Raw genomic sequence first — 15,005 nt, 5'->3', positions numbered from 1 at the left:
CTCTTAAATATGTCCTTGCAGATTTAATATAAACCATTATTGAGCCATACCATACAGTGTGGTATTTTCTTTTTAATGCCTTGTAATATCTATAGAGATTAGACTTGTTCATCCAATAAGTAATCATGCTGTCATTATTGATGAAAATACCTCAGCGTGTATCAACATTTACACCAAAGAGGAGTTTGCTTTGTTAGCAAAGTGAAATTAGAGGCTCAATAGAGCACTTATGTCATTTACATTTACATTTAATCCACAGCCAGTCTCCTCTTAGCTTAGCTCTTCCTGTGCTGTCTGAAATTAACAGAACTCCAATAAGCAGCACCTCTAAATTTTACAAATTTGCATTTAATTAGTATCTCATTTGTGTTATCTCCAAGGAAGCAAAGCGTACTCATGAGAGATTTTAGGTTTATGTGCTGGAATTTTTCCTGTCCAGATTCAATAATTTGTTTTTCCTTGTTTGCCCTTGTTTGACAAAACTAAGCAAAATATATAGTCTTAAGTTGTAAACTTTAGATGATCTATAATTATCTATGTGTTGATGTTTTCAGAAAGTACCTTTAGAGACCCTTGGGTGATTGGCAGAACAAGTGGAACAAGTTTATTTGCAGAAAACAGACATGAGCACTACACGAGAATGGTAGAAGTGATAAGAGCCTCTCAAAAGACGAGGGGCAGTCTATACTGTTAAATGCTTTCTAGACAAAAAGAAAAAGTTCCTCTGCTGTCATGCTTGTTGTCTCTACAGATGCTCTTGACATCTGTCTAATTATGCAGGAAAGATTTGTCTGTCTGTGTCATGCTTGATTACACTGACATGTTGAGATCATGATACTGTTTCTAAGTTCTTGCAAGCATCAGTTATTATGGAAACAAGAAACAAAAGCATGAATGCAATCTGAAATGATCCGAGTTCAATCATATATTCACAACATAAAGCTGTTTTACATATTTCTATTTTTCTCCTTATTTGAGCCTTTATTTAATCAGGTAAAATCTCAAGAAGGACGTGAACACGACAGCTGCAAACATAGTTAGAGCAATCAAACTCTACAGACACGATATCCATTTCATATGCAACGAAAAAACAGTTTCACTGCAAATTTAGGAGCAATCACCCTGACCAAAACTACTATTTTCTCAATCCTTGAAATGACTTCAGTTCCCCCGAAGCAACCAGCTCTGACAGTTTCAGGTCCTTGTGTACATTACTCCAGGAGAAAGAGCCAGCATATTTATTACACAAGAGATATGTAAAGAGTCTGTGCTAAAATAACAATCTGTTATGTTTCACTTTCACTTTTAAGATTACACACACTGATCAATATCAGGTATTAATATTAAAAAAGTCATTGGCCTGACTTTAAAAGTCACCTGGGGACAGCCATGGCATGAGTCATCTATTGATGCAGGAAATTAAGGGATACAGAGACATCTCTTACATTTTCAAGGCTGCAGTTTTTGATTTCATAGCTGTGATTTAGGTAATATTTAATTCTGACATTTTCAGCCAAAAAGCTACAGCCAAATGTTAAGATAATGTGTCAGGAGTATCATGTACTTTTCAGAAGGAAAAGAAAACGGTGCTCTGGTGGAGGATTGTAGATAGTCTTTTCTTTTGTCCACAGCTGGGAGTTTGTTTTTTTTCCTTCCTTTCCCAGCGCTGATGATTGAGCTATAACGGAAAAGCGAACAAAGGAATCCTCGTAAGGCAAGAGCTGGACACTCACATGCAGAGATAGGATTGGGATCACCCTTTATGTCAACTGTGAGCTCTACACTGCATGTCTGCCCGCTGCCAGCTCTTTTGTTCCCACACCTGTGCACACACATACACACTTCCCTTTGTTATAGTAGAAGATTGGGATGGGTAGGCCGGGCAACCCCAAGCAGACCTTCATAACAATGGAGTATTGTTTTGGGAAGAGAGGAGTCAGTGATTTTTTTTTTTTTGAGGAGAGCAGAGGAGGGCTGAGAAAGCTGAGCCATGAAAACTTTACTTAATTACACATCTGTTCAAAACGTGTATGCATATATTAAGCATCAGCCAGCTTAGGGGTGAAGCCACAGCATGAACACCTTGAGCTATTCTAATGACTTACCAAAAAAAAAAAAAAAAACTCCAACTCCGGGTCTCCATGGACCAGCTCCTCGCTCTAAAAACTGCATCCACCTTGAGTTTGCGAGGCTCTTGTTGTTCCTGTGCTACACCACAGCAAGTCAGGTGCAAGTCTGACAAAACTGTAACCAGCATACATTGTGTGGCGATCATGGGTGATTTATTCCACACCCACCAGTATAAGACATCATAACATTCATCTTTCTGGTATAACCTAGATCAACCTCTTATCTGTGACATCATCTACAGGTCCTAGACCTATTAAACAGCTCAGTGCACCTCAGGGTTAACCCATATTTCCTCTCCTTTGATCGTAATGTGGATTTTCTGGCTTGAGTAACTGTAATGATATTGGCGAGGAGTAAATCCAGGAGTTTAAAATTCAGGTGCAAAAACACCTTCTCAAACCCAGAATATATGATAGATATATACAATTGCAGAAATGTACATTTTAATTCATTTAACAGGATTATATTATCACTAACAAGTTATGCTTGTGCCAGCTGACTTTGGTTATGCAGTTTAATTCTGAAGGAGTTAAAAGAGTTGTTCTTTCTGTATGCTTTTGACACTACAGGCTGTATTGTGGGGAAAAGGCAGTTTTTATTTTACTATTCTTTTGGGTAATAATAGCTTGACTTTTCTTCGCTGGGCTGACATTGGCCTCCCACGATGGCTACTGAGTGAATTAGTGTTCCACCAAAGACTTAAATCTTTGTATTTAAAGAGCTATTAATTAGGCAGCACTCAGAATGTAATAGAAGTCTAAATGAGTGCTTTATATAGGGTTGGTGTACTTGAAAGGTCAGCCAGCTAAACCTTAAATAGACATAGAAGATGGTCGCATCAATTTAAACACAACTATGTGGTATCCTGTCTGACACGGGTGCTTAATTAGAGTGATCAGAAGTCAAGCAGTCAGTAAGTTAAGGAATAACTTTTTTTAAACATAATATTTGCAGTATATGTGTATTTTTTTATAGATTAAAATCCTGTTTTATGTATAAAATTCAAATCCACATTTTATTTGTAGAAATGTAGAAATGTTAGGGTATATTATTAAGGAAATATTTTTAAAAAAATCATAAATAATAGGTCTGAGAATGGAGTAGCAGAATAATTGCAAAGCAAAGCTGTTAGTGTGCTACCCCATACTTGAATTAATGGTTTGAATTTGGATTTTTTATTTTCTTTTCTTTTGGGTTTGAAAAACCAAACATTACATGGGCAAAACGAATTTAGCTTCAGGGAGCTTTTTTTTTTTTCCCTAGAAAAGCTTTTCAAAACATGTCTGAGAATACATTTGCAACTATCATAAGTCATAAGCTATGCATTTTATATACAAGACTGTGCATTAGAAACTACTTCTCAAATCAGTGTTTTTCTTCTACTATGCACAGGACAGTAACAGGAAACACTTGCATTATAATTACTTAAATTGTAATGTAGCTGTAACACACCTTATTTTGATTTGTATGGAACAAAAATAGTAATTTGAAAGACTGCAGTTTGAAAAACATGAACTCTCAGAGACTAAGTACAGTAGCACCGCCTTTGAAGCTGTCAGATGTGACTTGATGTCGGGACAGCAATATTGTCTCACCTCCACCCTGGCATAAGTCGCCTCATATATTCACTGCCACCAGTTATCTAGCTGTGCGGATCGTAAGTCATACCAGTCTAAGGCTTTGCAGATTTACACTATAGATCAGTTTGAAAAATGGACTGCTTTTTCAACCTGATGTCATCTTTATTCCAAACCAGCTTTCGCCACACTCAATTTTAGACGCCTACATGACTGTAAATTACAAAACGTAGTCATAATTTTAGGTTAGTTGGTTCAATTAAATCAGTCTGCTCACTGTTCTCAATAATATTTACAGTATCTCACTGGCACAGAAAGCAGACTGTGAGCCTTGTCATGAAGAGAGATGGATGTTCAGAAAGCATAAATAGTGGGCACGGTGCCTTTTATCTAGAAATACTTCCTGGCATATAGCACCCATCTTTTTCACATCAGTGGATAGGAACTGAAAAGAAAACTCGAGAGATCAAACAGACAAAGTTAATCAGAAGAAAACCAAAAGACATGCATTGAGATGCGGAGACTCTCTGCGCCAGACCTGCTCCTTATTCTCCGCTCCCCTTTTTACACCTCTCCCCGAAGCAAACTCACGAGTCTCCCCCCGGACTTCAATTGTCAGCTAGAGAAGAGAAATAGGAGGAGGTGGGGTGAGCGAGAGAGAGGGGGAGGGAGCGAGCAGGAGAGAAAGCAGGTGACGGGGACTGGCAGAAGGACGAACGCTCTGTTAAGTTCAGCACAGAGTAACAGGGCCATAGGGACTGCAGGAAACAATATTCTTACAGAAGAAGAAAAAATAGCAAAGGAAAAAAAAAAATGCTGCAACTTTGACATCTAGAGAAAATAAAATTTGGAAGCAAATGAGTTATAGAGCTAAGGTAATATTTGACCTTTTGTCCATTTTGATTTTTTGCACCATTTTTGCAGAAATTTATTTTTAAAGCTGGAATAAAATGCCAGAGTCAAGATTTTTACATGTGATTTTTATGATGGCAGCTGAGTAATTTCAGACCTAAACATTTCACTCTCCTTCAGTGTTCAAAGTGATTCATTTGCCACCACTCTGTTCCAACCAGCGCCGCCCACTGCTTGCTTTAAAATCATAATTGTTCTTTAAACCCTTCTGAAAAGTGATTGAATAAAAACTGCAGCGTCCCTTGGTTCTCACCTCATGCATATTTTTGTCAGCAAATAAATGCGCTGCTAACAACAAGTCCTGGATGTCCGAATATTTTTGCACTATACCATAATGTTTGAGTCATATTTCAAGTTTTCATCACAAACTTTAACACAAGCAGAAAGTGTCAGAAGCACTTGTCTGCAGCAGGGAAGTCAAGTATCAAATTTCTTGAATTAATAGAAAGGTCCTTGTTTTGTGCTGCTGACTACAGATTATCATCAAAACATAACTGCATTTAAAAACTCATCAGTTGCTTTTGGTCTTCACATGTAGAGTCCATGCTGCTGTAAAATAAAACTGCTGCTTGCATTCAAGCAAACAAATTTTTGACTAAACAAAGGCTCTTACAAGTATTCAAACTAGACACAGATGTCTCAGATCTGATTCTACTTTTAATATGCTGAAATCAGTTCAGTCTTTGTAGATAGATATATGGAAATAGCAAAATACAGATGAACACCAGAATGTGTGTGTGTGTGTGTGTGTGTTTTTCTGCCCTTGATGGGAAGCCTCTTGCAAAAGATGTAGTTTATAACAAAGCAGTTTGGTATTGTTACATGCAAAACCCAGAATTAATTTTTACATTGAGTTTTGATTTTTTGCAGGAACAACATCAAAAGAAGGTTGACTTTCTGAATTTTGAAGTTGGAAATACATTTTTACATCTTAAAGGGCACTAAACACAGATTCATTAAAACCACTGAGAGGTGGAGGCTGAAAAATCAGATTACATGTTACAGTGCAGTGTTCTACTGCGAGACTGTGGGTTCTTGACATTCGCCTGGATGTTAATTTGTCACATACTGCTCACCAAAACATTATTCCTGCACAGGCTCAATGCCCTAATGGCATCAACAGTCTCTGACAGCAGGAGAACAGTGTGACCCACCACGCACTGAACACTGCTCGAGAATGCCTCACAGAACACAGCGCAGAGGCTGAGTTGTTGACCCAGTCCCCAAACTTTCCAGATTCTGATACCATCCACAGGATGTACCAGAACAAGATATATCCGTGGAGTGTCTGCCCCACAACCCACAGAACATTTTCAGAGAACTGTGACATTGAATATTGTGTCTCTGGGTGAAATCGCATGCTGGCAGCATAATTACACTGAAGAGCAGATGACCAAGAAATGGAAAGAAAGTTACTGTATAAGTGATTGAGGGTAATTTTATCTCTTCGAGCAGGATGTAAACTAATTGTAAATGTAAATGCTGCAGACAAATGAAGCCATTTAAAAGCCTCTTGTTCTACAATGAATGATGATGCCTTGCTTCTTACAGTGTCCCTGCTGCTATTTTCTCACGGGTTAAGAGTCCTACTCTTCTGTAGAACAAGGATAAGAAAATTATAGGAGCAAGATATTCATTCCTGTGTGCCATTCTGCAACAGTGGCTTGTAGTATGGCACTGTTAAGTGCATCCCTGTTGAGTCTTAAGACAACGAAGACCTCCAAGTCGGCTTAGAGAATGCATTATCTGAGTGCAGCATATTAAGCATTGCCTCCCTTGGACGAAGAGATGGGGATTTTCTTGATGCCCTTCCTACCCTGGAGGAATTGTTCTAAGCTTTCACATGAGTTGTCATATACCCTTAAAACAACAAGCTCAGCTTTTGTTCCATTTTTCTCTGGTGTCCAAATCCTCCACTCATTTCATTACTTCAAGGGAGGAAGGCACAGGGATGTCTCTGCCCACACACCTCTGTCCTAGTCCTAGCCCAGCAAGCCACATCAGCTCAGTTTCTGAGAGTTTTGACTCACTTACCATTGTCATTGTAAAATTTTAAGAGGCCAACCCTGATTGTGTTGAGTCTACTCGGTAGCTCCCTCTGGGTGTATGGTCCCCTGTTGCTCTCTGTAAATCAGCTGAAGTGTGCCCTATATGCCCTGTTGGAAACACAGAAATATTTTAGGTCTCTCTAATAGGAGACTATTGCTGTTCAGTCCTCTGACTTGCAAGCAGGTCTTCCCTCACAGGGGGCAGACTCTGTCTCTGTCTCCATCTCCCTGCTGCATTTTTATGCTGCTCCCCCTTTGCTCCTGTGTTCTTAGACAGTAGAAGACCTTGGTAGTCTGTGTGGGAGAATTTCATGCTGCTGCTGGCTGTCGCTCCCACAGTGCACCATCTCACTTGCAAGACACTCAGAATATCCCATTGAGATATAATGTGCAGGAGTGAAGTGACATAATGTAGAGGTCATCTTCCTGTTTTGCAATCGAGATTGTAAAGGTTGGAGAAAAGGCAGGCCTGCTGCCATTCTGCAGAGGCTTTTCCACCAGGCGTAAGATGTAGATTTACCATCAGTCCTCCAGTCGCATGATTGTTCTGATAAGGTTAAAAAAAAAAAAAAAGATCTGGATCATGAGAGCCCAAGCTGTGATTACAAGTACCTGGTAATTATTCACTTGGTAGGCAGCCAGAAGGAGACCTACTAGAGTGATCCATGGGGAAGATACTTATTTCCTGATAATGCCCTCTTGTTTGCTACCTCTTACCTCCCTTATGGGATACAATAAACCTACTGACAACTTGTGTGTTTATGTGCACATGAGTGGATCTTTATCCACTCGTGCAGAAAATTCACTGCCTTCTGCTAACCATAGAATGGCATAAAGGTAATTAAAACAGTCCTTTTTACTATTATACTAGTAGTCCTGAACTGCATGTTAGCTCTGTGGTACACAGGGATGATTCAGCTCATACTGATGCAGTCTTGGTATGTTATACGATGAATCATTACTCATGAGTGAACAGTGCTTTGTGTTTGATGTCAAGTCTGAGATAGCTTCTTATAGCTCAGACTGTGAAAGGAGCACTTTGGTTTAAGGAGGTCTCTCAGACACTGGGGACCGAAGTTTACTTGCGGTGTGTGATTTCAGTTTCCACCAGTGCTGAAAGGGACAAGGAGCCCCGTATTTACTTCCTTGCAGGTTTTTACTAAGACGGTGTCTGCAACAGTGGGCAGGAAAGATTTATCTTGAATCAGTCTCCTCTCCCTTCTCTTCTTTTCAACCCATCAGTTTCCCCTTGTACAGTGGGTGGGAGTATCCAGTGGAAAGTTTTGATCTCTGTGTGAGAATTGATTATTATTCTCCATACTTTTTCAGTTGAGTTCTCCATGACCTTTGAGTAAATTTCTATCTATTCTTTCATATTTTAACTTGGCTAAGTCTGAATGATTTGTATGCCATTTGGTCCATCCTTATTTAATCCTTAAAGAAGTAAACACAGTACCGTTGCTTGCAATGCCCTTTAGGCCTTAGACATTTTAGAGTTTATCAGGTCTAAGTCTGTTTATTCTCAGCTGTTTTTTGTGGAGGGAAAGATTGCACAGTTTGAGCTTTTATTGTAGAACTTGCAGCAAAACTAACTAGGTTTTTTTGTAAGCTGCTGTCTAAAAGGAGACATAGCTTTTCACTATGTAATGGCATTTGTTGGCAAGCAGGAATCTTCCCTTGGGTTTTTAAGTGCAGGGTAGTGGTGCTGGTATAATACGGATGTGTTTGCTGCATCACAGGGCAGGGATTAGAGATCATCTTGAAACGTGAGGAAATGAGGGATGTGGAGGAAGTCCTTCCTGGCTGCCATAGTTACAAAATAATACTATGTACAAGTCTATATTTAAGCATCTTGTATAAACATGTTTTTTTTTTTCTTTTCAGATTTAAATGCCACATGCAGAGGGGCCTCGTTTCATGTATTCAGTATCTTAGATAAGTTTGAAGTCATGTTATGAATATATTAGCTTACATAATGTATTGGGTGTGATGCAATGCTTTAATGTGAAAAAAGAGACTCTTTGCTAATCACATTTTCTTACCATTGCAGTTCAGGAGCAGAACTTTGGGGATCAGTTCCTTCATGTGTTCCTCCAAGATGGAAGCCCTGTTGCTAAACTCGGTTGTGGTGGCAGCCATGCTTTGCATGTAGCTTTAAGTCAGAACATCAATGGCAACAGGTGGACATCGGTCACTGTCAGGTATGATATGGCTGTCCTACTTTGCTGTCTTTTCCTGTTTATTCACTTGCCAGAGAAGAACATTTTCTTAACGAGTGCTGAGCAAGCCTAGAACAATTTAAGCTAAGAACTAAAATAATGAATAAAAAAATGTAAATCAATTTATATTTTATTAGCAATTAGAAATTTGAAATTGCATAGCTTTTTTTTCAACATCTCCTTTGCTGATGCTACATTTGAAAAACCTTAAGCAACAAATGTAGCTAATCTTTTAGTTTATCACAGAAAAAAACATTTCACTCTCAAACGTTACCAAACCTGATCCATATATATTTGGACTTATTCTGATCAGCCTTCTGATCAGCCTTCTGATCAGCCGTGCTTCCCCATGCTCCACTGATCTTCTGTCTCTGTACTGCACACAAAGGCTTAGAGCTCATCACTGTGGGGCAGAGTGAGCCAGCAGGAGAAATGAGAGAGTGCCTGCTGCTGAGCCCTGCTTCTATTTACTCTTGATCGGTTCAGCAATTTTATTCATATGCAAATGAGCACATGACATCATCAAGTCATGTTTGAGCACCGAATACCTACTTTCCTTGGGTGATAGTTGGCAACGCTGAATACAGATGCCTTGCTGTTGTCAGCATGTATGCAGTGCAGTGCTGTGGTAGTATTAAACTGTAAATACTGTAATCCAGGCTCCAATGACCAGTGAAAAATTCAAATTGCCTGAAGGCACTGTAACACAGACTTATCTCCAGCTTTTTCTCCATTTTCCCCTCTTCCACGACTCTCAAACACTAATTTTTTCAAGCCACCAATCTTGTTGTCATCATGAGTTGTGTTGTGCCACTGCACCAAAAATTGGAAAAGGGAAACGTTTTCCTTTTATTTTAATATAAATACAGTTACACCACTTTGACTTTCTCATGTTATACCCCCTAACTGTCCATTGTAGTGTGCAGCAGCATTGCCACGAAGCCTATTGAATATTGCCTGTTCAATCTTCAGTTCTATGCTATAAATGCTGTGAAACTCATTTTTCATGTGCTTCCATTTTGATGACGTAACTGCTGCACAGGGTATGGCATCTCTGCTGCATAAATGCTTTATCTCTATATTGTTCTCCCTACAATATGAGCATATATTAATAGGTGTTAATAAAGCACAAATTCAACTTAAAGCCAGGCTAAGGAGTGTTAATTTTTCTGTACCCAGTCCTATTTGAAATCCTCTTAGCTATGAAGGAACTGTTTAGCAGTCGTACACCACTTCATCTTGCTAATCATCCTTAACAAAGGGATAAAAGACATTATGAATATTTACTCAAGAATTTAGAAGCCAGCCCTGACGGTAAACATAATTGAATGAATCACATTTTCCTTTTGTTGGTCTTCAAAAGGAAAATGTGATTCATTTCACTGAAACATTCAAAACTATTTAAATTGGCTGCCACATACATGAAATATAAAGCCCATACCTTTCTCTACAAGCTTCCGAGCTTCCAATGAATTGTGTACAGTTTGACTGCAGAAAAAAACACTGAGTTTGGTTTCAAGAAAATGGATTATAATAACCTATATTTATTCAGACACAATATCAATAGTTATGCAGATTTTCTAAATGTAATGGTGTTATGGTGCATTGTGTTTTCACAAAACAGTGTGTAACAGAAAGGCAGATTGATAACAGCTGTGAAGCATGCAAAACATTACCACAAGGCAGCAACTTTAAATTATATTTTCCCTCTCCAGAAATGTTTAATTGTATTATTTCACTTATAGCACAAATGGGCTGTAGCACTCCAGTGCAGACAAATGCTGGCAAGACAAAAAGCCACTAGTGAAATGCCCTGTGCTGCCATATAAATTCACAAAGGGGAGTGCGCAGGGGGGATGCTGTGTCATTTTTCATTTGAGGAGGACATGTTTGTTGCTGGCTTGGTTTTTGATGTTGGGAAGTTTTCCTTTGGGGATGTTTAGGGCAATACTGCTGCGATTAAATTTTGAGAGTGGCAGACTCCAAATGCTCCCCTGGTCATTTGTGAGGTGTGTATACTTTTAGCTCAATCCTGTAGTGCTTGCCATTCACTGTTGGAGTAATTTCCATTTACACTCAGTCAAAGATCAACAAGGATGACACACAGCATTCTGCAGCATCACATTTCTTCCCTTGTCAGAGGTGAACTCTGAGTCCCTGGCAGACATGATTATTTAAATTTATGCTGCTTTTGTGGGGGCTTTTTTTTTTTTTTCCTCTTCAGTCAAAGGAATGGGAGTAGTGTCTCAAGTATGATTCAGGCTTACTGAGAAATATTCTTTTTGGATGACTGAGGATCCTGTGTCTAGCACCTCCTGGGTTTTGATGTTCATGTTGATGTTTTTTTATACACTGAAATATTATTTCTGCTTAAAAATGCAGCAAATTTTCAGTTTCGGTAGAAGCAGTGCACAAATACCTCATCCTCACCTCTTTTCTCAGAATCTTTGTTTCAAAGTATGAAAATGTCAGTGTTTGATCACAGAGAGCAAAGGTTCCAAAAAAAAAAAAAACTTACCTTTAGTTTTCTTTGGTGTAGTGTTGCAAGCTATTTTAATTCAGACATGAATTGCTTTGATTTAATAAGAAATGTATATCTCTATGTACACTCATTGGTCACTTCATTAGGTACACTTTGCTAGTACCTGATTGGACCCTCTTTTGCCTTCAGAACTGCCTTAATTCTTCATGGCATAGATTCAACAAGATACTGGAAACATTCCTCTGGGATTTTGGTCCATATTGACATGATAGCATCATGTAGTTGCAGTAGATTTGTCTGCCACACATCCCAAAGGTGCTTTGTTGGATTGAGATTGGGTGACTGTGGAGGCCATTTGAGTACAGTGAACTCATTCTAATGTTCACAAAGCCAGTTTGAGCTTTGTGACATGGTTCGTTATCCTGCTGGAAGCAGCCATCAGAAGGTCTGCACTCTGTGGCCATAAAGGGATGAACATGATGAACATAACACTCAAGTAGGCTGTAGCATTTAAACGATGGTACTAAGGGGTGCAAAGTGTGCCAAAAAAATATCCCCCACGCACTGCATCACGACCAGCAGTCTGAACCGTTGATACAAAGCAGGATGAATCCATGCTTTCATGTTCTTTACATCAAATTCTGACCCTACCCATCTGAATGTCACAGGTGAAATTTAGACTCATCAAACATTTTTTCCAGTCTTCTCTTGTCCAAGTTTGGCGAGCCCATGCAAATTGTAGCCTCAGTTTCCGGTTCTAAGTTGACAGGAATGGTCCCCAGTGTGGTCTTCTGCTGTTGTAGCCCATCTGCTTCAAGGTTCAATGTGATGTGTGCTCTTCTGCATACACTGATTGTAACAGGTGGTTATTTGAGGTACTGTTGCCTTCATATCAGCTCAATGTAGTCTGACCTCTGTCAACAACAAGGCATTTTCACCCAGGGAACTCCCACTCACTGGATATTTTCTCTTTTTTTGGACCATTCTCTGTAAACCCTAGAGATGGCTGTGTGGGAAAATCCTGGTAGATCGGCAGTTTCTGAAATACTCAACCCAACCCGTCTGGCACCAACAACCATACCACGCTCAAAGCCACTTAAACCACCTTTCTTCCCCATTCTGATGCTCACTTTGAACTTCAGCAGCGTGTCTTGACCACGTCTATGTGGCTAAATGCATTGAGTTGCTGCCATGGAATTGGCTGATTATATTTGTGTTAATGAGCAATTGAGCAGGTTCACCTAATTAAGTGCTTCTCAGTGAATGTGCATCTCATAATTAGATCCCTTAAATCACTTTTCTTTTAAATTAATGCCGTATTCACATTACAGGTGGGCTGTTTTCTCCAAGCAGTGTTTTTGTATGCATACTTTTGAGTGTCTTGCTCAAGCACAGTTTGATGTGAGAACAGGGTGAGCCAGGGATCAGTCAACCAAATCTATGACTAATGGATAAAACCATGATGTCCAGACTTTTACTTCCTCTGTAACTTCAAAAACACTGGATCCCACAGTTCTTGTACTGCAGCGCTTGTTATCCATGTGAGGTAAATGTCTAAATCTATAAACTCAGAGTTTTTAACATTTGTTCTATTGAGAATTCAAAATCTGAAGTCATGAGTATTCTGCCTCATGTCTCAAATCTCCTGAAATAGTATGTTCATGGTCTGATAGTCCACACAAAACACAGGACAGTGAATAAGAGCATTAATCAATAAATTATTGTGTTTCTCTCACTGCTGCTTCTCACTTTTTAATAGCATTGCATATTGAATTCTAAAAATTATTTGATCGTTGTTGTTAAACTTATATTTAATGGTTTGTTCACTGATCATCAAATAGTTTTGTAGGAAAAAAAATGCACATGTGGGTGTGAAATGTCGCCTAGCAACAGCTGCTGTATCAGGAAGAAAACAGACTTAACGCTGTGAGAAGAAACACCGGAAAGAATTTCAAAAAAGTAGCTTATTTCAGGGCATCTCAGGGAGTCTGACTTCTTTGAATTATTGTCACATATGAAATTCAGCTTTATGAGTTCAAGTCCTGTTCAGGTCACTGGTTTAACTCACTCAGCAGCATGTTTGCTAATAAAAGCAGTAAGAGGGCATTTTTATGGGAGTGAGTCAGTGTTGCATTTTGTTATACTATGTGGTAAGGTAACTCAGTGGTAACATAACCAGTGCAATAATTTATGTTTATCCTATTAATGGGTAAATAAATAGTTGTGGCTTGTTTAATTACTAAGCAGAAATTGATGACTTTTTCAAAAGCTACATTAGCAGTGAACACTTACTTCCCTGCTGGGTATTAATCCTTTGGAGGATAATAGGGAAGCATTTATTTGGGGAAATGCCATGCCATATGTGCACTTGTTTCTAAAGGATCTGCTTTAATAAGGACTATTTTGCTTTTGAATCCATGTCCTTTTTTGCACAATTCTACAGCAAGGTATGTGTATCAATTACACACTAGTCAGCGTTGTATTGACAAGTCCTCCCATGAAAGATTCAACAGCAGCCCTGCTTGCTCACTTGGAGTTTCTTTTGTGAAGCCTCACAATACCATGAGTGTTGCTGCGTGCTGTCTAATTGTATTGCTGGAGATATAATGATAGAACACAGGCTACCCAAATTAATTGAGGCTTGCCAGTCACAGCACAAATTATGCAGCAAATGCTGCAGTGCTGCGTGTGAGAAAGTCACTGCACCAGAGCCAGGCATTACAGTCAGTGTAGGTGTAGTTTGTGGTCTGATACAGAGCATGTTGCACTTACGGGAAAAAAAAAAACAGCAAACAGATCCCGTTGGATATCTTGCGCAATAGGTGCTGTGGCGTGATATGACATTTCATGATTTGCAACCATATGGGGGGGTATTTTCAGTTACATCTGATGCAGCTCCGCAACCTGTTGTGCTAATAAGAATATCAAAGTAACAGTTGGTACTTGTCTTCTTTGTATGTGTGAGCCAGCTACAGCTCACTGATAATATACTCTGCTGAGCATAGTCTCCGTTTGCAGAACTAATAGACACTTAAATCAATCAAAGGACTCACAAATGATAAATTCACAACCTACATGTTACACATTATGATTTGCTCTTTGTAAAAAATGAGAAATATGGATAGAATAATAAGCCTTTTTGCCTCTTTTTTTTCCAGACAGTAAAAATTGTTGCAAGGACACCAGTGCAGTGCATGATGTTTTACTGCCATCTGTTGCCAATACTTTCAGATGTTTAATGCAAAAGTAATATTTTAATGATGATCCTCCTTTATTATTAGCTTTCTGTGGGGGACTGTGAAGAAGGGATGCTCTTACTGGATTGTAGAGACAAACACCCACCTTCAGGTTTAACAAATACCTCTGTGTAAAGGTGCAGTCCTGAAAATATTTGCAAGGTCCCTTAACATTGCAGGTAATATTTCAGTGGTGATCCTCGAGAAAGTTGCTGTAATGCAGTTGCCCTTAATTAGTCACACACCAGACGCAGTCTAAATGAGGATGTTAGAGATGACAAATCACTTATGATTAGAACATTAGCCAGATGAACAAATGCATAAATGATGACTGAGTCAGTGAAATGATCACAGCCATATTGTGGTGTGGTTTGTCTTTGGAGAAATATTTATACGTTTTT

At 39.0% G+C, this 15,005-nt stretch overlaps 1 protein-coding gene across 1 annotated transcript in view; it reads left to right on the top strand.

Moving 5' to 3' along the window:
- The window catches only part of eys (eyes shut homolog), a 163,820-nt gene that overhangs the window by 110,074 nt on the left and 38,741 nt on the right, over positions 1-15,005 (top strand). Inside the window, exon 40 of the mRNA XM_030747697.1 lies at positions 8,718-8,868. Coding sequence (XP_030603557.1) covers positions 8,718-8,868 — 151 coding nt within the window. The remainder of the gene's footprint in view (positions 1-8,717; positions 8,869-15,005) is intronic.

Source organism: Archocentrus centrarchus, chromosome 15, assembly GCF_007364275.1.
Source record: "Archocentrus centrarchus isolate MPI-CPG fArcCen1 chromosome 15, fArcCen1, whole genome shotgun sequence".
NCBI classification, from domain to species: Eukaryota; Metazoa; Chordata; class Actinopteri; order Cichliformes; family Cichlidae; genus Archocentrus; species Archocentrus centrarchus.
The sequence above is the reverse complement of the archived record's forward strand: the minus strand, read 5'-3'. Positions and strand labels throughout refer to the sequence as shown.